At 37.3% G+C, this 23,992-nt stretch overlaps 1 protein-coding gene across 2 annotated transcripts in view; it reads right to left on the bottom strand.

Annotated features, from left to right (window-relative positions):
• The window catches only part of ANO5 (anoctamin 5), an 89,898-nt gene that overhangs the window by 45,425 nt on the left and 20,481 nt on the right, over positions 1-23,992 (bottom strand). For both annotated transcript variants that reach the window (XM_047878391.1, XM_047878392.1), the window contains exons 4-8: positions 16,903-17,016; positions 13,926-13,994; positions 12,105-12,389; positions 7,810-7,923; positions 4,868-4,983 (exon numbers count right to left, since the gene is read on the bottom strand). In XM_047878391.1, the coding sequence (XP_047734347.1) occupies positions 4,868-4,983; positions 7,810-7,923; positions 12,105-12,389; positions 13,926-13,994; positions 16,903-17,016 (698 nt within the window). The remainder of the gene's footprint in view (positions 1-4,867; positions 4,984-7,809; positions 7,924-12,104; positions 12,390-13,925; positions 13,995-16,902; positions 17,017-23,992) is intronic.

Below are 23,992 nucleotides of genomic sequence, written 5' to 3'. Positions count from 1 at the left end.
AAGAACCAAATAAAGTTAAAAAAAAAAACCATAAGCAAAGTCAAAATGCAAATGGAAAACTTGAAGAAAATACTAAGAATACATACTACAGATAAAGGGTAATAAAACCTCAGTATATTAAAAACTTAAAAACATTGAGAAAGAAGGCAAAAATCCTATAGAAAAAAGAGACAAAAGATATGAATATACTATTCATTTAAAAAGCTACAAAAGGGGCGCCTGGGTGGCGCAGTCGGTTAAGCGTCTGACTTCAGCCAGGTCACGATCTCGTGGTCCGTGAGTTCGAGCCCCGTGTCAGGCTCTGGGCTGATGGCTCGGAGCCTGGAGCCTGTTTCCGATTCTGTGTCTCCCTCTCTCTCTGCCCCTCCCCCGTTCATGCTCTGTCTCTCTCTGTCCCAAAAATAAATAAAAAACGTTGAAAAAAAAATTAAAAAAAAAAAAGCTACAAAAATATCCCTTAACATACAAAACGATGTTCAATTGTGTACATAATAAGGCAAGTACAGATTAAAGCTACACTAAAACACTGCTTCCCACCAGTCAGCTGGCAAGAATTAGAAAACTTAATCGTGCACTCTGCACTTCCATATACTGTTGGTGGGAATTCCCAATGGTCCAGTCCCAGTGAAGGGAAATTTGGCGATATGTAACACAACTACATAAGCACTTACCCTGCAACCCAACAATCTCATACATACGGATTTACCCTGAAAACCCACTCTCAACAATACAAAAATACACAGGTACATTTTTACTCATGGAAACACTTTGTAATCGTGAAATCCGGGAGGCTACCTCAATGTCCAAGTACACATAATGGTGTACCAGAAAGCTGAAAAATGGATGAGGGTGTCTCAATGAATGCATATGGATTGATCTTCAGACTGTATTAAGTGAAAATAGCAAATTGCTGAAGAGTCTATATAGAATGCCACTTAAAAATGAAAAACAAAGTTCAGAAAATACATATATCTGCTTCTTTTCATAAAGATAAATCAGAAAATGGAGAAGTTGGCCAGTTATAAGGGATAATATATAAGAAAAGAGGGCAAGGAATGGGATGAAAGGGATCAGGGATAGAGTGCCACTTCCTTGGGTTTTCACTAAAACTGAAAACAAACTGAAATAAATCTTACGTGTGAAGTGAGTGGGGTAGAGTTCTGGCGAGGAAAAAGGAGCGATGTTATAAAGACATAGAATCCAGCTCCCAGGGCTCCTGATGGAAGTTGGGTAAAAGGATGCTGAGTGACAACAATTAAACAAGGAAGGAGTAATACAGTTGGAAACTCACGTTGCAACCAAAACAGTGAATATTGGTTCAGGTGAGAACCATTCTATATGCTGTGTCTAGGGAGAAATTTTAATGAGTAGCCGAACTTCCCACAGATTGTTTATTACTAAGCAGAGTGAAAACAGTGGAGAAATCAAACAAGATTTGTAGCTGGATAATCAAAATTCATATAAAAAATGAGGGACTTATTAGAAGCAAGGAAGAAAACATAAACTATAGAGTTGAGAAACAGGATCACACTTTGGATGCACACTTTGGGGCTCCACGGAGCTGAATGTCATCTCAGAAGAAGCTGTTCATAGTCGGCTGTTGGTGTCTCTAAAGTCACGGGGTGGGGGGGGACAGTGGGGCTGGGACCCAGGTCTCTGAGAAGGAGGTCCTGGCAGGCTCGTGCTGGGACCTCAGAGCAGGTCAGACAGGGTCGGGTCTGCAAGGGTCAGGAAAACTGTGGGCAAAGACTTAGTATCGGAATTGCCTGGTCATACACAAAGTGGGTATTTAACTTGATGAGAAAGTGTCAAATTTTTTATACAGTTGCTACTCCATTTGGCATTCTAGCAGCACTTTGAGTCTTCAAGTTGTTCCACACCCCTGTCAGCTCTTATTGTTGCCAATCTTTTAGATTTTAGCTATTATAGTGGGTGGTGTGGTGGTATCTCAATGGCAAACATTTTAACTCTTATTCCTCTAGTGAATACAGATGTTATGCATCTTTTGATGTACTAATTGGCCATCCATAAATATATTCCTTTGGTGCAGTATCTGTTATAATATTTTGTCCATTTTTAAAGATTTTGTCTCATTATTGAATTCTAAGAGTTCCTTCAATATTCTAGATGTCCTTTACTGATAGGTATGTTGCAAGTATTTTCTCCAGTCTGTGGTTTGCCTTTTTATTTTTAGAACGGTGTCTTTTAAAGAGCAGACATTTTCAATGTCAACTAAATCCAATTTATGAATTTTTAAATTGGGCTTTTTATGTCTTTTGTGAAAAGTTCATGCCTAATTTCAGGCCATATGAATTTTTCTCCTAAATATTCTTCTAGAAGTTTTGTATTTTTAGCCCTTACACTAAGTTCCCTAATCCATTCAAGTTAGTTTAAATTTCTGTATAGGAAAGGATCAAGATTCATGTTTTGCATGTGGCCAACTTCGGCTCAGGTCATGATTTCACTGCTCCTGAGTTCAAGCCCCGTGTTGGGCTCTGGGCTGACAGCTCAGAGCGTGGAGCCTGCTTCGGATTCTGTAGCTCCCTCTCTCTCTGCCCCTTTCCCAAACCTGCTGCGTGTCTCTCTCTCTCAAAATTAAATAAACAATAAAATTTTTTTAAATAAATAAATAAAAATATTATTTCACTATTGAATCAGAAAAGGCAGTATAACTTGCTATAAATTATAAGTTATTATAAGAAAATGAAAAACTTAAAAGTTCTTAAATTTCAGCTAGACACTGTCATCTGATTAAATACTTGAGCTTCCACTTTGTTGTAAAAGGAAATTAGCAAGGGCTAACGAAGTATTACAGCTACACTGGCACTGACCCAAGATGTAATGTGTTTGTGTGTATCTAGGGTTATAAATACAAACCTTTGGGGAATACTCATAGCAGAAACACCTGTTGATAGTTTTAAAATGTCAAATGAATACATATTTTAAATATATTTTGAACAATGTAAAACTATGTAAACCTTCATTCTGATGACTTTGCTTCTTTGAAAATATGCTATGAAAACATCCTCCAAGGGCACAATGTCTGCAAACTGTTCTTAGCAACACGTTTGTAACAGTGAAAAATCTGGGACAACCTGTTTTTCAATTAAAAACCAGATAAATGAATTATGCAAAATTTATAATATGGCACTCTGTGTTCTCTTAAAAAGCATGAGATAGAACTGTATGTATTCACAGGAGTACCAATAATATATATATATATTTTTTTTCAATGTTTATTTTTGGGACAGAGAGAGACAGAGCATGAACGGGGGAGGGGCAGAGAGAGAGGGAGACACAGAATCGGAAACAGGCTCCAGGCTCTGAGCCATCAGCCCAGAGCCTGACGCGGGGCTCGAACTCCCGGACCGCGAGATCGTGACCTGGCTGAAGTCGGACGCTTAACCGACTGCGCCACCCAGGCGCCCCCAATAATATATTATTTAGTGCAAACAGAAAATTGCAGCTGAAAGGTAAATAAAGATGTCATTGTTTTTTCTAAGGAAAAAATATGATTGTGTATGCATTTTATTATGCACATAAAAATAGAACTGAATGGATATACCAAATCAACAGCAGTCACTTCTGCAAAGTTCAATAGAGGTAGAATTTCACTTAAAACTCTGCACATCTTGGGGTGCCTGGGTGGCTCAGTCAATTGAGTATCCGACTCTTGGTTTTGTTTCAGGTCATGATCTCGCAGTTCGTGGGCTTGAGCCCTGCATGGAGCTCTGTGCTGGCAGTGCAGAGCCTGCTTGGGATTTTCTCTCTGCCTCTCTCTCTGAAACTACCCTGCTTATGCTCGCGCACATCTGCATGCACGGTCTCTCAAAATTAAACTTAAAAAAAAAAGCTTTGCACATCTGTTTATTATTTGAATTTTTGATAAACGTGTGCTACTTTCATCATTTAAAAAATGAAATGATCATTATTCAAAACAAAACATCCATCAAATAAAGAGTTCAGACAATGATTTACCAAAAGTACCAGCTTATATATGCTATCTGCCTTTCATTTATTCTTAAAAATTTCCCTTCTTATTTGCCTTAAACAAACCTGTTGAGATAATCGTTCACCTGTTTTTGGATGTATGCATCCAAATCAGTCTCATAAAAAGGATACTGTGATGTTGTGCAAACACAGTACTACAAATATAAATCACTGAGTAAAAAACAGGGTCTGTAACAACCAGGGGTCTAAACTGATCGTTCCTTTACTGAAATCATAGCAGGAGTCTCCTAACATCCTGTATGTATGTAGTATTGTTATGGTGCAAAGCAGGAACTTTCTACTGCAGTCTTCTTGCTTAGCCAATGAAACTGTCTAAAGAATTGAGGTCACAGGACAAACGCCTTCCCAGATCTCTGAGGAAGGCACACACAGATGTCCATACACAACCTTTCTGCTATCTTCTAAATTCCTGAACTCAGAGAAAAACAAAACAAAACAAAACAAAGCTAATACGTATTAAGCACTAAGTGCTACCCATGTGCTAAAAAATATACATTATCTCCTTTTATTATTAAGTAGCCCCATAAGGAAAGCACCACTGTTATTCCCATTTTACTGATGAGCCTCACAGAAGTTAAATAATTTGACCAACTTGGATCTGAACCCAGCCCACCCTACACACCAACGCCCAACCTCTGAACTACTGAGCTACTTCTGTATGGTGATGAAGCGCATTCCACTGACAGCATTCTGCTCACAAATGAATGACTAAGTGATAGTGTGGGTACAAAACTGGGGACATGTGACATGTGGTGGGTGAAAACAGTGGTGAAAAGAATGGAATATGATACCACTGTGAATAAAAATCACATCATCAAGTTTTAATCCGTTTGATAGTGTTTAATAAGGAACTTACCTAATCAAATCTAAAGGCTGCTCCTTGTAAAAATAGGAAAACCGAGCCCAATTCTGGCAAAGTGTGTACCTCTCGTTGACCGGGTTAGGAGGTTCTGATGGCTTCCAATATTGACCCTACAGATAGTCAAAGTGAAAGTATGTGAATGACAAAGCAAAAGATGAGGGTGAAGCAAATAAACACTGTTTTATAGGAAGTTTAGTGAATGAAGCAAATGTTCTCTTTAACTTTTAGATTTGGATTTTCATAGCCCATTGATGTGCAATTATCTCCCCAAAACTACAATAAGCGATGACACAAGGGATTCATTAAATTCTCGCACCCAGTTATTTAAAAATACAAGTTAAAGTCTGAACCTTTGGCTTTCCTCAAGCTGCTCTTTCACGTCAAAAGCCCTTTCTTTACTCAAATTATACTAGAATAGTCACAGCTCAGGGATTGATATAACTACGTAACTGGCTGGGACATTAGAAATAGGCTAACACTTTTACTTCACATATAGAAAAATTAGACCCAAGCAACGTCCAGTGAATGATCCAAAGTCATCCTGCTATGACAGGAATCTCCTCCAGAAAACTCATCTGGTCCTCACTGGCAATCACTGCCATCATTTCCCAGAAAACTTGAAATATGTACCATAAACTTTACACCAAAGAACCTCAGTATTGTTTCATGCATAAGATTTTCCCCATTGTTACCTACTGAATAGCTTTATTAATACCCCTTCACAACAGAGCAGAGTACTAGTGCTGTCTACACATGGCAGTTCAACACCTTCTTTCAACTGCTCGTCCAGACAAATGAACTGCTAGAGACAGCATGAATGAATATCCAATCTAAATTAAGCACATGTGAAAATCTCTATGTGATAAGATAGAAGATTTTCTATCACATAGATTCCGTCTTGTTTTCTTCTTCTGTCACTAATCCTATTGAATCTTGAGAAACAAAATAATAAAAAGGCAGCCTATTTGGGTATCTTGAAAAACCATTCTTTAAAGCACATAAGGGAAAATCTAGCACCTAAACTTACATTCAGGATAGAAAACAAAGAAAAAAAAGTAGAATTAATGGTAAGTTACATCTATCTCTAACAGCTAAGGTTTCTAGTGATCATAAAGCACCCTGCTTGCTGGAAGGTTTGATTTATGGATTAAAGTTGCTGCTGACTGAGGATATTAGTTTGGTTTAATGACCTGGTAATAGTAAAAAGAGAATGAATGCCCTAAAAAGAAATAATTCTCAAAATCTTCAAAGGGACTTTTTTTCTGTGAAAACTGACAAAGAATGCATTGTGAAATGTTTTATTAACCGACTATATATCTCTCTACTAAATGGCCATGGCATTATTTTGAATCTATAATCACCTAGAAATTCTTTTGCCCAAGGGGAAAAAAATGTGTGTACAGGGAGAGGGAGAGTTGGGGAAGGAGGATGATTTCTGTAACACTTAAATTAAATTCACCTGAATTGATACTCCTGTTAAACACTGCCACCCATTTAGGGCACCTGGATGGCTTAGTCAGAGAAGCAGCTGACTTCGGCTCAGGTCATGATCTCATGGTTTGTGGGCTTGGGCCCCATGTCAGGCTCTGTGCTGACAGCTTGGAACCTGGAGCCTGCTTTGGATTCTGTCTCCCTCTCTCTCTGCCCCTCCCCACTTGCACTTTGTCTCTCTTTCTCTCTCTTAAAAATGAACATTAAAATAATAATAATAATAATAATAATAATAATAAAAACCTGTGACCCATTTAGGAAAATTCTGCTTAATCAGCTTGACAGTTGTTGAAGAGACCTAGTTCATTAAAAGGCATCTCACCTTACAGAGAAATCATTTGTGAAAGGAAGAATCAAATCGATGTAGCAAACTTCACTGTCTTATTTTAACAAATTGCCACAGCCACCCCAATCTTCAGCAGTTTCCAGCTGTCCAGAAGCAAGACCCTCCACCAGCAAGATTACAATTCGCTGAAGGCTCAGATGATGGTTAGCATTTTTAGCAATAAATTATTTTTTTAAATAAGGTGTACATTGTTCTTTTTTAGACATAATGCTATTGCACACTTAACAGACTACAGTATTGTGTAAACAATTTTATATATGCAGTGGGAAACCAAAAAACTCAAAAAACAAGACATGAGGGGCACCTAGGTGGCTCAGTTGGTTAAGCATCCGACTTCGGCTCAGGTCATGATCTCGTGGTCTGTGGGTTTAAGGCCTGCATCGAGCTCTGTGCGGACAGCTCAGAGCCTGGAGCCTGCTTTGGATTCTGTGTCTCCCTCTCTCTCTGCCCCTCCCTCACTCGCACTCAGTCTCTCTCTCACTCTCTCAAAAATAAATAATCATTAAAAAAATTTTTTTAAATAAACAAGAAACATGAAATACACAAATGTTGTTGGAAAAATGGTACCAATGGACTTCTTCAACACAGGGTTGCCACAAACCTTCAATTTGTAAACACACACACACACACACACACACACACACACAAGAAAATGCCTGTCATTAAAATCAATTATGTATCTAATAAATGAACACATTAATGCACATAATTCAAGTCCTTTATGGATTCAAAACTTTATAAATTAGAAAAGATCTGATGGAGATAGAAATTTCCACATATTCTGTAATGTTCTTTTAATAAAACCACTATTTTCAATATGAGTTCTAAAGAAAATTCACACACAAATGTAATATTTTTTTAAAATAAATTTCCATTAAAACCTCAATGTAAAGATGTATAAACTATGTGCTTCAGCATAGCTGTTAAAATTCTCAGCTTGGAACTAGGGAGTTTGAGGGATTTTCCCAACATGAGAAAGAATTAAGCAACCTGTCTTAAAGAGGAAGCAAAGGGAAGATTCTCTCTCGCAACAAGGCAACCTCTGAATGTGGGAGAGGAAAAAATGGATTCAGGATTTCAAAACCAAGCTTATACTTACATCATGGAGTGGATAGGCAGATGAATAGGTATTAGAAGTTAGCAGTCTTTCAATCCCAAACTTTTTCTTCCCATCTTCTACACCAAAAGGACACCGTGAGAGAATATAATAAACCTATGACGTAATTTGAAGTAAGCATTAGACAACACATTTCTGAACTTTATGCTTTCCACATTTTGTTTCCATCACAATTTAACAATGTCCAACTTTGTCTGAATGTAGACACAGGCTCTGAACCTTCCCTTTGTTGTCTGAAGGAAGATGTAGAAGGTGGGGTGGTGTAGTTTGCACACACAAACTCTGCCCCTCCCCTTCCCCACCATGCATGTGTGCGCTCTGTCTCAAAATAAATAAATAAACATTAAAAACAAAAAGCAAGAGGGGGACGAAAACTATTGCAAGAGCGATATCTGCAGACATCTGAAAAGTCAGGCAGAAAGGGTCTTTTCATTCATTCATTCATTCATTCATTCATTCGGGAGAGGCAAGGCAGTTTCAGAGAGCATCTTTCTTTGTGTTAAGGCAGGACTGTGACACCTGCCAGTGTCGGCTTGGATTAAAGGTACATCAAAGGTTAGGGTCCTGTGGGAGCCAAGTTTAATAAAAATTTGGTCAGTTTAGCTAACAAATACTTTGATGGGTCAGTGCAGATAAATAGTTCAGCTAGCCATTTATCCAACAAAGAGCGGGCATGTGGAAGGCCTGTGTCTGACTCTTACTACCACAAACTAATAACAAAAGGGAGAAATAATAAGGCTAGGTGTGAATCTAAATTTCCCTGGAGCCACAAGGGAAAGGGATTTCCTCCATCTCTCTCTTCTTAGAGTATTTCTTTAGAGAACTTATAAATTTTTTCTCCATCCCTTTGAGATTTATATAAATCTGTAAAAATCTACTAGATAAGCCTCTTGACAGTTTTACAATGCAGGAGTGTGTTTCTTAAGTTTTCTAGGACCCATCTCTTCTAAATGTAAACATCAAGAAAGACAGCATCACTACCTCCCTGTCTCTATGGTAGTGTAGCCCGGGCAACTGGCTCCAACTTGTAACTACTCGCTTGCCATAGAGACATGAGAAGCTTAATTTTTTTTCTTGGTATAAAGACAACTAACACAAATGGACACGCCAATGACCAGGAGAATTTAGGATGAACTATGTGGCAAATGGTGCTCTCAAGTCAAATTGGGAGATGGGGGTGGTGGTTATCTATGAGTATTCTTTAAGTCATGTGGTGAAGGGCGATCCTTTACAGTTTCCCAGAATGAGAAGAGTGGGCGATTTCTGTAACTGTCCCTGTTTTCCACGACTACAGAACTCAAGTAAAGTTCAACATTGCCAGTATCGATGCAAGAGTGGACAAAAAAGATCAAAGCTGCAGAACACGGCCCAGAAGTAGGCCTATGAATGTACAGATACATGAGTTATGACAAAGGTAAAACTGAAAAATGGTGAAAAGTTGAATGTTTTCAATAATTGTTGCAAACCGATGACCACATATATGGTGGGAAAACTGCACCATGCACAAAAGTTAATTCCAGGTGGACAGTAGTCCTCAATGGGGAAAGTAAAGTAATACAACTTCAAAAAAATAATAGAGGAAATTAACTTCATGGTCTTGGTGGTAAAGATTAAGAGCATGATTCATAAAGTAAAGGCTTGAGAAATTGGACTACATTAAAATTAAAAACATCTGTTGAGCAAAAGAAACCATTAGAAAAAGGAAGCAAGAAGTAGGAAAAGATCAGTAAACATATATAATGAACAAAGGGCTCATAAAAGGAATATATAAACAATTCCTACCAATCAACAAGTAAAGAAAAGACCTAATTGAAAAACAGACAAAAGACTTTAGCAGGGACTTCATAAAAGCGCATATCTAAATAAGCAATAAATATATACAAGGAGAATCAATCCCATTTATATCAGTGAAAGGCAAATTAAAACCATAATGACGGAGGCGCCTGGGTAGCTCGGTTGAGCGTCGACTTTTGATGTCAGCTCAGGTAATGATCTCAGGGACATGAGATTGAGCACAGCATTGGGTTCTGCACTGAGTGTGGATGGAGCCTGCTTAAGATTCTCTCTCCCTCTGTTCCTCTCCCCCACTCACATGCTCGCTCGCTCTCTCTCAACAAAACAAAACAACCATCATGACACATACACAAATAAATTTCAAAACCAAGTAATGAAAATGAATGCACAATAACTCATATAAGAGCTAAATTAATCACACAAATAAATGTTAAGCCAAAGAAGCCATACTCAAAAAAGAATATATACGGCATGATTCCGTTTTTGTGAAGTGTAAAAACAGTGTAATCTTTGCTGTTGGAAGTTAAAGCCCACCTCTACTGAGGATGATGGAATAGTGATTGGAAGGAGGCAGCAGGGTCTCTGGGGGGCTAGCAAAGTCTTCTCCTTGATATGGGTGGTGGTTACATGGCCGTGTTTGTTTTGTGTTGTTTCAGTGTGCTGTACATTTATGACTTGTGGGCCTATCTCTATTCATGTTATGCTACAATTACAAAAGAAAGAAAAAGAAAGCTTTGTAAATACTAGTGTCAAGAATGCTATGGAGCACTGAGCACTCCATCTGTTGTTACTAGGACCCTAAATTAGTACATCTTTTTGCCAAGAGTGATAGTGTAACATAAATATTTTTTAATGTTTATCTTTTTTATTTTGAGAGAGAGAGAGAGAGAGAGAGAGAGTGAGCGAGCAGGGGAAGGGCAGAGAGAGGAAGGGAGAGAATCCCAAGTAGGCTCCTTGCTGTCAACACAGAGCCTAATGCAGGGCTTTGATCCCATAAACCATGAGATTGTGACTTGAGCTGAAATCAAGAGTCATATGCTTAACTGACTGAGCCACCCAGGCGCCCCATGTAATATAAAATTTTAAATTATTAAATTACTAAAATTGTTGTGTTTTAATGTTGAATTAATCTAAGGTATTGGCACTCTTTACACAGAAGCAGTAAAAATAAATGGATACTAGTGTTTCTATACTTAATCTAGTTCCTAATTTGGTCTGGTTCGCCGGCCTTTTGGTAGCTACTTTTTAACGTAGTAAGTCTATCTAAAGTACTTTACAATTTGCAGAGTGCTTCACACACATTCTTTCATTTGGTTTTGACAGAAATGCCAGTGTTGACCATCATTATCTCTGTTTTAAGAGAGGTTGTTTTATTTAGAGAGCAGCAGAGTTATGACTTGAAACCAGGTCTTCTGATTCCATGTCATAGGCTCTTTACTCCCTTTTTAGAGATTGCCCCTTAGATTGTAGTTGTGGTGGTGGTGGTGGGTTTTTATTGCTGGGAAGAAAAGGGAGAACATTTTTAGTTTGTAGGTTCATATTTTTATATGCAAATTCTAGGCATTGTATTGTATGTAATATTCCTGTCCGTGAATTTAAAAAAAAAAATGAGAAACTAGAAAAAATGATGATTTCAAAATCCTTAGTCACTGAAGAGTGCTGAACCTAAAAGAAATAAGTCTCAAGTTGGGAAAGGCAGTAAGTGATCATTAAGACCCTGTGATCACACTAGTAGGCAACAGGGAGGAGGGTCAGAGCAAAAAGGAACATTACTTTTTTCCCCCGCTCAAGTCAGGTCAATAATAATAATAACACCTAACACTTACTGAGCACCCAGTATATTCCAGGTATCGAAGCCTTTCATACCTTAACTCATTTAATTTTCTAGGCAAACCTAGACTTTATTCCTATCTTAACATGAAGAAGCAGTGACTCAGAAAGCATGATTCTTTACAGAGAGGCTCTTCATAGGAAACTTAAAGGTCTTATTGACTACAAATGGGGAGGAAATATTATCCATGATTGAAAATGGTTTTAAATGAAAGGAAAAAGTTTTGAGGTTTCTCAAATGCTATCAATATACAAAGAAATTTTAAAATTCCATTTCCATTTGGAATGACCAATATTCCTCCTGCTATGCACTGAATTTATAAAACCACTCTAAGATTATAAAACCATTTTGCAAAGAACCAATAAAACCGAAGCCCTGGCTCTTCGTTAAGAACTTTTCCCGATATTGCACAAAGCATCCGTCTTGACTGTGCCCACACTGTCACCCTTTCACGTGTAAACAACAGTTTGAGAAGTCGGTAGGTGAACAGGTTTAAGCAGTCCAGGTGGACCTTTGAACCTGCTCAATAGCACCCAGTACTTATCAAAATGTATGCACAAACCCGGTGCAGACATAGCATTGATGTATACTAGCACGTGCAGATACACAAGCCTCACTTGAAGGGATGTGCTCAAAGGTCTTCTCTACCTACAATTCTGTTTCTTGATGAGGACGGAAAGAAGTTTGATTTGTCTTCAATGAGGAAGAGTTCCTGCCGATGTCTGGTGAATTGGGCAGTGAAATATTCAGGATGAGGGTGCTTCACATTCTTTGGGAGCTTCAGAGGCTCAAGCATACAGCTGAATGGTATATTCTCAGGCAGAGGAATATCGCTCTCCTTAATAGGCATCTTGATTCCCAACACTTCAGCATAAGTAACTAGGACCTCCCAAGGGGCATGGATCTTGACAAAATATGTCTTTCCATCTTCAGAGTTCTGTAGAAAAAGAAGGCAAAGATAACAGGAAGCATACCGATTTACTTGTTACCGAACTGAGTAAAGACACAAAGTTTTATGACAACTCGAACAAATCACAGATGTCACAGCACTTTCAATTTATTGAAACTTTTCAGCAAAATTTTCAGAGGAACAAATGCTCAAAACGTGTATCTGTATTATTACACTTACATATGTGTATGTATGTGTATATATACATGGTGTGTGTGTGCGCGCGCATGTGTGTAATAGAGACAAACAAAGAATATTTTTAACAATAAAATTCATGGGGCGCCTGGGTGGCACAGTCGGTTAAGCGTCCGACTTCAGCCAGGTCGCGATCTCGCGGTCTGTGAGTTCGAGCCCCGCGTCGGGCTCTGGGCTGATGGCTCAGAGCCTGGAGCCTGTTTCCGACTCTGTGTCTCCCTCTCTCTCTGCCCCTCCCCCGTTCATGCTCTGTCTCTCTCTGTCCCAAAAATAAATAAACGTTGAAAAAAAAAATTAAAAAAAAAATAAATAATAAAAAAAAAACAATAAAATTCAGGGGGTGCCTGGATGGCTCAGTTGGTTAAGCGTCCAACTTCAGCTCCAGTCATGATCTCACAGTTTGTGAGTTCAGGCCCCACATTGGGCTCTGTGCTGACAGTGTGGAGCCTGTTTTGGATTCTCTCTCTCCCTCTCTCTCTCTACCCTTCCCCTGCTTGTGCACACTCTCTTGTTCTCCCTCCTGCTCTTTCTCAAAATAATAATAATAATAATAATAAGCTTAAAAAATTAAAAAAAACATTTTGAAGGAAATTCTAGAAAACCAATAGATGGCAAGACATTAAAAATAAATAAATAAAAGAATTTGCCATATTCATGAGCAAAGAAAGTTGTCTTGGCTTAAGTAGTGGGTATGCAGATGATGGCCAGGTTAACTAGTTAGAGTGCCAGATTATGGACAGCCTTCAAAATGAGAGATATGATTCTCAGGATCCACATAAGAGTGAAAACATATGGTATCTGTCTTTCTCTGCATGACTTATTTCACTTAGCATAACACTCTCCAGACCATGGGAGAGGGGAAGGAAAAAAAAAAGTTAGAGAGGGAGGGAGCCAAACCATAAGAGACTCTTAAAAAATGAGAATAAACTGAGGGTTGATGGGGGGGTGGGAGGGAGGGGAAAGTGGGTGATGGGCATTGAGGAGGGCACCTGTTGGGATGTGCACTGGGTGTTGTATGGAAACCAATTTGACAATAAATTTCATATTTAAAAAAATGAGAGATAGGAAACAAGAACCGTATCTTCACTTTCTTTGTATCCTGAATGGAATTATGTCTATTTTTTTCAGCGTCTGCTCATTGTCTTATATTCATATCCTTGACCTACGTCTTTACCAGGAAGACCATATGCCCTACCATCCAGACAACAGTAGCCAAAAAAACTATTGTATTGCTCTCAAACACAAAGTCTATTTGGTCAAAGTCCGTAACAGAAGAAAACAATTGCTTAAAACACCAAGACTCTGGTACAAATTAACAGCTACACTTACCCTTTTGTCTTCAATTTCCAACTCAAGACCTGTTTTTCTGAGATTTTGTTCAAATTCTTTTCTCCTTTCCTATGGGGAAAAAAAAATTGGTAGAATTATGCAGAACATTTTATTTGCCCCGTGATAAACAGACTCGTTATTCCAGATGGTGCTCTGCCCCTCCCATGCTTGTATATAAAAGTCCTTTATACATTACTCCCATCTCAGCACCATGTCCTGCTTTTCGTCTGTACTAAAATTCACAATATAACCATAAAAATCCAAAATATCTAGGAATAATTTCCAGGAAATGTGCAGGACTGCTATCTGAAAGTATGTATAGAACTTTACTAAATAACAGGTTAAAAAACTAGATAAATAGAGAGACCTGTCATGCCCTTGGTCGGAAAGACTCAGTATTAGAAACACATCAACACTCTTAAAAAGAAAGGATATATTTAATTCAAATTTAAGCCAAAGTATCATTGTGAGTTTTTATTTTGATTTTATCTTTTGAGAGAGAGAGAGGAGAGAGAGAGTGTGTGTGTGAGCAGGGGAAATCCCAAGCAGACCCCATGCTCAGCGTGGAGTCCGACACAGGGCTTGATCTCACAACTATTGAGATCATGACCTGAGCCGAAATCAACCGTCTAAGTAGGCCGCTCAACCGTCTAAGCCACCCACATGCCCCTCATTATAACTTTCTAATGCTGAAGAAAAGAATAGCTTCACTTAGAAAAAAAAATAAATTAATTAATTTAAATAAATTAGATTAAGTTAAAACAATCATTGCTTGTGGGCTTTAAGAGAATGCATTGATTGTTGAAATTTTTTTTTTTTTTGGCTTTCATTATTACCTAAGTCTGAAGAATTTTATAGTAAATGAAATTTTAAAAGACTTTATTATGGTATTATAGAATGCCTATCTTCAAATGGATAGGTCTACCTTGATATATCTTAAAGTTTACAAGAAAGAGTAAAAGATAATTTAAGGTGTTTTTCCCCTACTTCCAAAGTTTGCCACATATGAGCACAGGCCTATGACAGTGGTACAGATTTTCCTTTCATAATTGCCCTTCTTTCACATTACCAGAGGGAGGCAGACTGCAAACTTCCAGAAAACCAAAAAAAAAAAAAAAAAAAAAAAAGGACTTAGGCATTCAAATTACTGTTATCTCTTATCAGAACTGAGAAAGTGAACCACTCTTTTCATTATAGTAACAAATGCTTTTGCAAGTAACATGACTGCCAAAACTGAAGAGCTAATAGGATTACTAGGTGATGGGTCATTAAACACTACTTTTATGACACATCACTGTAATTTGGGGATATAACTCAGGTGTCTAAAAAAGATTAAAACTGCATAAACGATAATCTTTCTATTCCAATCTACTCATTTATCTGAACAAGCTTAATTGACACAGCCATAAAAAAACAAGAGAGGGGTATAGTTGAACCTGAACCACATCATTCTAGGAAAAACTCTAATTCATTCAAAAATATTTTTGCAGTTATCAATAATGACAAGTTCTAGGGAAGTGAATGGCTGAGCAAGAAACTAAGATAAATGGAAAGTTCAAGGAAGAGAGCCAGGATGCTAGAATAGTCACTGGGGTGCCTGGGTGGCTCAGTCAGCTAAGCGTCTGACTTCGGCTCAGGTCATGAACTTGCTTTTGTGAGTTCAAGCCCCACGTTGGCTCTGTGCTGACAGCTCAGAACCTGGAAACTGCTTCAGAATCTGCATCTCCCTCTTTCTCTGCCCCTCCCCTTCTCGTGCTCTGTTTCTCTCTCTCTCTCTCTCTCTCTCTCTCTCTCTCTCAAAAATAAACACAGATTTAAAAAAAAAATTTGTAAATAAAATAGTCATTGATGTATGAATTGCAATAATCAATAATTTAAGGAGTATTGGTGAAGAGAATGATAATGAACCAAGGGCTCAAACTGTTGAGAAATGAAAGGAAGACCCAGGGACACATTAATGACAGCAGTAAAGCAGGGCAATAATTAATGTGAGAAGAATAAAAGCTCAGGAATTTTAGGGATGAGGTAGGGAGAGCTGCCTGTAATCAACAATGAGATAGAAGGAGGGCGGAGCAGGCATTTGCCCATCTCCAGAAAAAGGCAACCATCACCTGAGAGGACACTTGGAGAACGCAGGGAACTCAATGAAGAGCCCAGTTACAGGCGGACATTCAGAGAAAAAGAAAATGATGACAAATGAGCGAATTTCAGGGGCTTGATGGAAGGGTTTCCAGGGAAAGTGTGGAAGAAAGGGACAGGGTTTTATGGGGATAATATCTGTTGTTCTTTTATTTTTATTTTATATGACATTTATTTCCTAGGTAAGTATGTTAGTAAATGTGTGTGTACACACTTACACATATGGATTAATGTATTAATTCATTATTTCAAATATAATTATTTCTTGAGCATCCACTATGCTGCAACCACACTGTTTTAGGCATTTGGGTACACAGCAGTGAACAGGACAAAGTCCTTGGTCTCATGAACTTAATTTAGGGTGTTGGACACACAGCAAACAAGTTAAACAACATATACACAAGTTCAGAAAGTGATGGGTTATAATGAAAAGAAAACAGGATAAGGAATAGAGCACAATATGGAGGACATTTCAGATGGCCTGGATTAGCCATACATTTTCAAAGTATTCAGACACACACCTCAAATTTTGGAGGTCACGTTTAATATTGTGGAGCTATGTAAACAATATACATACTCCCAGTCACTTGGGAGAAGAAAAAGAAGGTAGTGTTCAAGATGTCCAAAAAAAAAAAAACCCCAAAAAACAAACTGACTTTACACATCCAATCCAATCCATTATTAGGCCTGTTTTCTAATCTTCTCCCTCAGTCTTAGCTTTCAATAACACTTCAGAGGCCTCTGACCTCTACAGCTTAATTCAATGGGAACAACCCTGATGAACTACAGGAAGTGTTTCTTTTAAGGATTCCCAGTTTCTCTTCCCTTAAGTACTTACCGCCTTGGGGTCTGCTTCTTTCTTTAAATCATCAACATAGGAGAGCACAAAATCAATTTGCCTAATCCCATCTCGGAAGAAGATAGAATCTTTGCTTTGTTCATCTTTTTTAAACTGTAGGAGACAGAAATGACACAACTTTCCAGTTTTATTTTCAAATGGCAAAAACATGAAACGAATTAGCTGACATTTGGTCTAATTTGTTTCAATCCTGAATTGATGGGTAAAGACAAATAGCCAGAGTTTTCACCAACAGAAGATTATGCTCATTTTGGAAAGTGAACTTCCATAGGGAAAATATATACATATACCAGGAGGGCTCAAGATGAAGGTAAGCATTAACTACATGCACACACAACAAAAATGGTGCAATTATACCAATATATAAAATGAACACATGGATACATGGATCCCAAAATGCATATTCGGAGACTGACTTGTTAGCTTCATTAAATAACATGCCAATGAGTCGGACAAATAATTCATGTCCACACACTGCTTTGGGGTGGAATTAATTACCGACCAATTAATGAATCTCATTCTAAGAAAATTAACTTATGACTAATGCTTCTCTGTTTTCATAAAATTGCTACTTTCTAATTCAACTTCTGAAGGGTTAAAGTAAAATCAAAGTGCAGTTAAAAATCAGAAAGCAGATAGCTTGCCAGCTGGGTTTACTGCACGTAAATGCTCATGCAGATCTCCTTTCAATTCTGATCCCTACGTGAGCCCGAGTCCATCTTTGGTTAAAATCGGATGTTATCAATTCTCTCAGTGGAATAGTCAAACTAACAAATTCAGCATTCACATGTTGTATATTTCATTAATTCCTGTCCTTTCAGAACTACAAAAACACTAGAGAGCTTTAGAGGAAGAGATTTCACGTTTGACTGATGTGGCCTTCCTCAGAGTTTATATGTAATGTGTAATACGTAATATTTCAAATAGCCCAGATATATCTAATACTTAGACTGACGCAAACAGATGATATAGTGGATGTTAGTGATCTCTCTAACCCTGTGACGCAGTTATAACTTAACACTGGCAACTTTCCAATTGCTTCAGCTAACCTGTGAATGGAGAATGGGATGTTTCTAGTTTTTGTAACTGCTACTCGTGTTAGTTTATGAGTTTCTGTTATGGTATTCTATGCTGTTTTTCACCCAACTCAAGCCAGGGAGACTTCCCCTAAAAAAGAATGGATGTACAACAGTCATGTATAATAAGACAAAAATCTCACGTTTGAAGTGTGTTCTATGAAAAATAGAATTGTATTTTATCTATGTGAAGGCATAGCTGATATGTTTCAGGAAGAAGCAGCTCCTAATGCACAGAAAGAAATGAGTGGGAAAATGAGCAAAAAAACAAAACACATCCAGGGAGTCTAGAGAGTAAATATAGAAAATAGTAATTCAAATACTATGTCTGAGTTCTCTGCATCTAACCAAAAGATGCATAATCATCTCCTTTTGCCTAAAACAAAGTAAAAGAACCTGAGAAAACTCAAACTATTTTCTTGTTGCCCCTTGATTTACAACTCACTACAAAAAGAAAAAGGAAACAAAATTTAAAAAAAGTCATTTGAGCTCTTATAAATCATCATAATATTAACATAGTTTATGAAATTCACCAAAACTCATGGACTTGGGGCAGGAAATAAAAGACTAATTAGACTAAATATAATCAAAGCAAAAAATTAGAGGTAAAAATCCTAATAATCCCTTTGCTCTCAAAGCAAAATCTGTGACAGCCAAAATTTGCATGGTTTTTTAAGTAGGCTCACAGCCCAGAGATCAAGGGTTGCATGTTCCATCCACTGTGGCATCCAGGTGCCCCTGGGAGAGATTATTTTTAAAACAATATACATTTACAAGTGTTTTTATTGTTTGGGCAAGCTAAATCTAAGTCCACAAAGAGAAGTTCTGATGACAGAAGTCATGCACATTGAAGTCAACAAAAAATCACACGCAGAGTATTTGACTCTTAGTAAACAAAGTAACCCCCAAAACAATTAGTTTTCTCAGTGTTCAGTCAAAATGGGTATATATACTTCTGAAAGCCAGATGCTACCTAGGAAAACCCAAACTTCTCTCATTATGCTGTGTCCTAATATAAAGAGTAAATTGCTTAAAAATATGGAGAAATTGGCTTGCCTGGGTGGATCAGTCGGTTAAATATCCAACTTCAGCTCAGGTCATGATCTCATGGTTCATGAGTTTGAGCCCCACATCAGGCTCTCTGCTGTCAGCTCAGAGCCCACTTCCTAAATTCTTTCTCCCACCCTCTCCACCCCTACCCCACTCTCTCTCCCTCTCAAAAATAAATAAACATTTTAAAACAGATGGAGAAATCACTGGTAACCTTCTAGATCACCAAGACGTACCTGTCTTAGTACTGTTAACAAAAAACTGATTGAAGCAAATGAGGGGAGAAAAACTTGATAACTCTGTTACATATAACTGAAGGCTATTAAAAAACATCATTCTTTTGTTTTGCTCAAGGCATGACATAAAGATAACATTTTGCCATGTGTGTATGTGTCTGTGTTTATATTTGATTTGCTCTTAGAAATTCCAGTGTATCATGGGTGAACATCTGGGTGGATTTTCTTTGAATGAGGTAGTTATTCTGAGGTTCATAGTCCAGGATTCCCACTAGGAGTTCATAAGTTCTAAAACTGTAGGTAAATTGTCTGTATATGTGTGTATATGTATGTAATATATATGTGTGTTTATATGCAAATATAAAAATATATTATATATCAAATATATACATTACATATATGTAATATATATGTATACACAGCAAATATAGATAATATATATATTATATGTATATAGATAGACACACATATACATTTTTTTAGAAAGAGCATCTACAGCTTTAATCAGATCCAAACAGAATTAAGAATCACCATTCTAAAATCTCAATTGCCTGGAGACTGGGAATCAGTGACAAAGTCCCCACAAATCAATAGTATACACTGGAATAAAAAGGACTGGGGCTACTACTGCAGCCATCCAAAGCGTAAGCAGCAGCATTCAGCACTTTTTTACCAAAAGACGTCGCTTCAGGAACAAATTGTATCGCTTTGCAGACTGTGAAACAACCAACAGAAAGTTAGCAAATCCTGCCAGAGTAAAGAAAAGATTTCCAAAAAACAGACACACAAAGACACAAATCTTCAGTATGATTACTCAGGTGTGTGTGTGTGTGTGTGTGTGTGTGTGTGTGATATTTACAGTTGCAGGGTGGGAGAAGCTGGCAAGAAGGAAAGAAGAACAAATATAGGAAGAAAACAATGAAGAATAAAGGAAAGGGGAATAAAAGAGACTTCAAAGTAAATTTCCCTAAGTTCTTTATACTGTAACATTAAGTGGAACTGAATTAAGGAAGAAAGGAGAGAGAAAAAAATAATGAAGGAAAACATGAGAAAAAGGGAAATGTAAAGTAAAATATGTAATCAGTTAAGTATGCCCATATATATCAGGAGAAGAAAATTACTACTAAAATTACTACAATTATACTGTATGGTATAGAAGGTTCACCTAATAGCAGACAATATTGCACAGCCTCCCAAAATACTGGGGGAAGGAAAGGGGAGCTCATTCAGTTAAATGCTAAGCTGTCTTCAATCTTCAGTTACGGTGACCATTATTTTTAAGACAGCAAGGCAAATACCGAAAAACATCTGGGAAAATCAATAATATTTCAAAGAAAACCAAATAATGCCACAAAAAGGCAAGTACTGTGTGTATTTTATACTATAATGAAATGATAAATAACCTAATAAAATTATCAATTAAAGGTTTTAGTTCCTGTCATGGAAAGTTTTGCTGAACCTGTTGTTTTCATAAAATAAGCTAGAGCCCTAAGCAGTGGTGACTACTGGATGAAAAATCCCTGCTCCATAACCTGAGAACCTACTCTGCATAGATGAGTTAATACTGCTGTTGCTTAGAGCAAACAGACACAAGATGGATGTTGGTCACTGCATAAAGTGTATTTTAAACTGTATTTTTCTCCTGGGCTGAAATTTTTCATCTTAGCACTTTGATTTTCTTGGAATCTTTCATGAGGTCCACAAGTTACTGTTATTCTCAGATGTTTTTCCTCAGTTCATTACAGAATCATTAAGGGAAAGGAAAGAGTTATACACTAAGGGGCCAAGAAGGTCCACATTATGACTTTCATGGGTTCTGTCTGGCCTATTTGCTTTCTGTGTGCTCCTTTCTCCATTAAATTGTTTTTATCAATTTAAAAAGAAATAAATGAATATATATATTCATACACACACACACTATTATACTTATGGGGTGGTTTTTTTTTGTTTCTTTAATTTTGATTTTAAAAGAAATTAAAATTAAAACATTTCCATGGGCTTCAAAAAGTATCCTGGGTCCTAGAAGGCACTGTACTTACTGTGCCTAAAGAATAAGTTGGCCATAGGGTCATGAATTAACTAGATACCATATATTCAAAAGCTATTAAGAGTGCACGGTTAAAAAGTTACTTAGATGAGTGCTAAAAAGCCTTCTGTAATTAATACATCTAATATCAAGTTAGTTTGCAGCTTTCCAAAATCATATGATATCTTCATGATATAAAAGCCAATGAGATCAGGGTGCCTGGGTGGCTCAGTTGGTTAAGTGTCTGACTCTTGGTTTCAGCTCAGGTCATGATTTCCCAGTTTGTGAGTCGGAGCCCCGCATTGGGCTCTGCATTGACAATATGCAGAACTGATCCTCTCTCTCTCTTCTCTGTCCCTCCCCCTACTCGATAAATAAACTTTAAAAAAATATTTGAAAAACAAAAAAACCAATGGGATCAATACCAGCAGCTGGTCGTGAAACATACTGACTCAATATTTAATATTTTTTAAACTTGATTTTAAACATGTTAAAAGATTAATAAGCCACCAAAGGATTGATTACAAAAAGATAAAATTAACATTCTACCGACTAAAATTATAGAATAGCTTTATTAAATATTTCCATCACGTGCTAAATTGTTTGCTTTTTATTAAAATATGGATAACACCTGGGGTGCCTGGGTGGCTCAGTCAGTTAAGCAGCCAACTCAGTTTTAGCTCAGGTCATGGTCTCACAGTTCATGAGTTCAAGCCCCGCATTGGGTTCGGTACTAATTGTGCAGAGGCTGCTTGGGATTCTCTCTCTCACTGTCTTTGCCCCTTCTTGCTCTCTCTCTCTCTCTCTCTCTCTCTCTCTCTCAAAATAAATTTAAAAAAAATAACATAAATAAATAAATAAATAAATAAATAAATAAATAAATAAACAAACAAATAAAATGTGGGCAACGCTGAAAGTAATGAATAGGTATTTTTATAATCATTGCTATTTCCTTGTTATCTTAGTAACTATTTGGTGTATTTATTTCTGGTTTTCTCTAAGCACTGACTGAATTTTTTAGTATAGTAAATCATTAATTTTAATATACATTTTCTTTCCTTTTTCATAATACTACAATATTAAAATAAATTTTCATATATTATAAACTTTTCGTAAAAACAGTTTTCTCCATGTAATTTCAATTCATTAAATGTAAACTAATTTTGGGGCACCTGGGTGGTTCAGTCAGTTGAGCATCCGACTTCGGCTCAGGTCATGATCTCATGGTCTGTGAGTTCGAGCCCCGTGTCAGGCTCTGTGCTGACAGCTCAGAGCCTGGAGCCTGCTTCAGATTCTGTGTCTCCCTCTCTCTCTGCCCCTCCCCCACTCATACTCTGTCTCTCTCTGTCAAAACTAAATAAACATTAAAAATTTTTTTTAATTATTTGTAAGAAGACACTTTAGAGTCCTTTCTCTAGGAAGAGAGTTGTTCACCTATATTATTATGCCACATAGTAGGGGGTGTCAATAGCATCTTCCTCTCATTATACATAATTTGTATCACACATCTGTAGTCCTCTTTATGTATTTCTTTCTTCTCGTACTCCTCCTTGGCCATTTTTGAATATCATCAACAGACCAGCCACTGACCAATATGCACACTACTTAGTGTGCTAGAGAGGGCAGCACTTCTGAGATTGCTGGCTCCAGCTCCCGTCTCAGCTACTAGATCAGTGGTGAGACAGCAGGGTGGGGTGTGTGTGTGTGTGTGGGGGGGGGAATCCAATATCATAGACATTTCTAGAATATATATTGTAAGAGAATGAAAATCAATATAATTCATGGAGTTGTAATACCACAAGCCATTCAATGCTGTGAATTTCTAAGCAAGAAAAAGTCCAATTGCTCTTGAGACTTCGATTTCACATTAAAAACTACATTAACCCTCAATGTTAAGGATGTAGATAATCAACAAACTGTAAAACTTACTTACTGAGTGGACCCTACAGAAGTCCTAAATTTAAACAAAACCACAGCAATTAAACAGTAGCTAGCATATCTTGATTTCTTTGTGCCAAATACTGTGTACTCATATCTTTAATGTTATCAGGTAGATCCTGTTAATTATCAGCAAAAGGTACTAAAGACATACAACTGGCTAAGTACACAAAAGGCTGGCTAGTAAGTGCTGTGTAACCTTGAAGCCAGCAACCATAAAATAATAAAAGCAATAAAAGTCAACTACCAGCAATTTCTTAAGACACTGGTAAAATACTCCTTCTTGAAAAATATGTTTGTCTCAATCTTCAACGAATGTTGAGCTTCTATTGCATTTTAATATTCTAGATGTAAGTTTCAATTTAGTAAATGGAAGTTAATTTGGAAAATCCCCAGTTATACGTAACCACATCTGGATAAGATTGCTTGGAGTGCGTTTCATATTCCCAGCCTCTGTGGTCTACATATTCCTATGTTTAAACTATAGCTTCAAAATAAACAAAAACAGGCATGTAAAACTTTCCTATTTTTCTAGTTTAAAGTAGCAGATGGATTAATCAGACACAGAAATATTTGTAAATACTTGCAGTGGTCCTTAAGGATGTACAGTGAAACACCAAGCTTTAAGACTGTTCCTTGAAGACCAGGCACATAGAAATCACAGAGAAACAACTAGTTATGCAGAAAAAAATTTAAGGAAATGGATATTTGCACATAGAAAGAGAATACAATTTATGAGAACA

This window comes from Prionailurus viverrinus, chromosome D1 (assembly GCF_022837055.1).
Source record: "Prionailurus viverrinus isolate Anna chromosome D1, UM_Priviv_1.0, whole genome shotgun sequence".
Classification (NCBI taxonomy): domain Eukaryota; kingdom Metazoa; phylum Chordata; class Mammalia; order Carnivora; family Felidae; genus Prionailurus; species Prionailurus viverrinus.
Note: the sequence above shows the minus strand (reverse complement) of the source record. Positions and strands in the feature narration are given on the sequence as shown.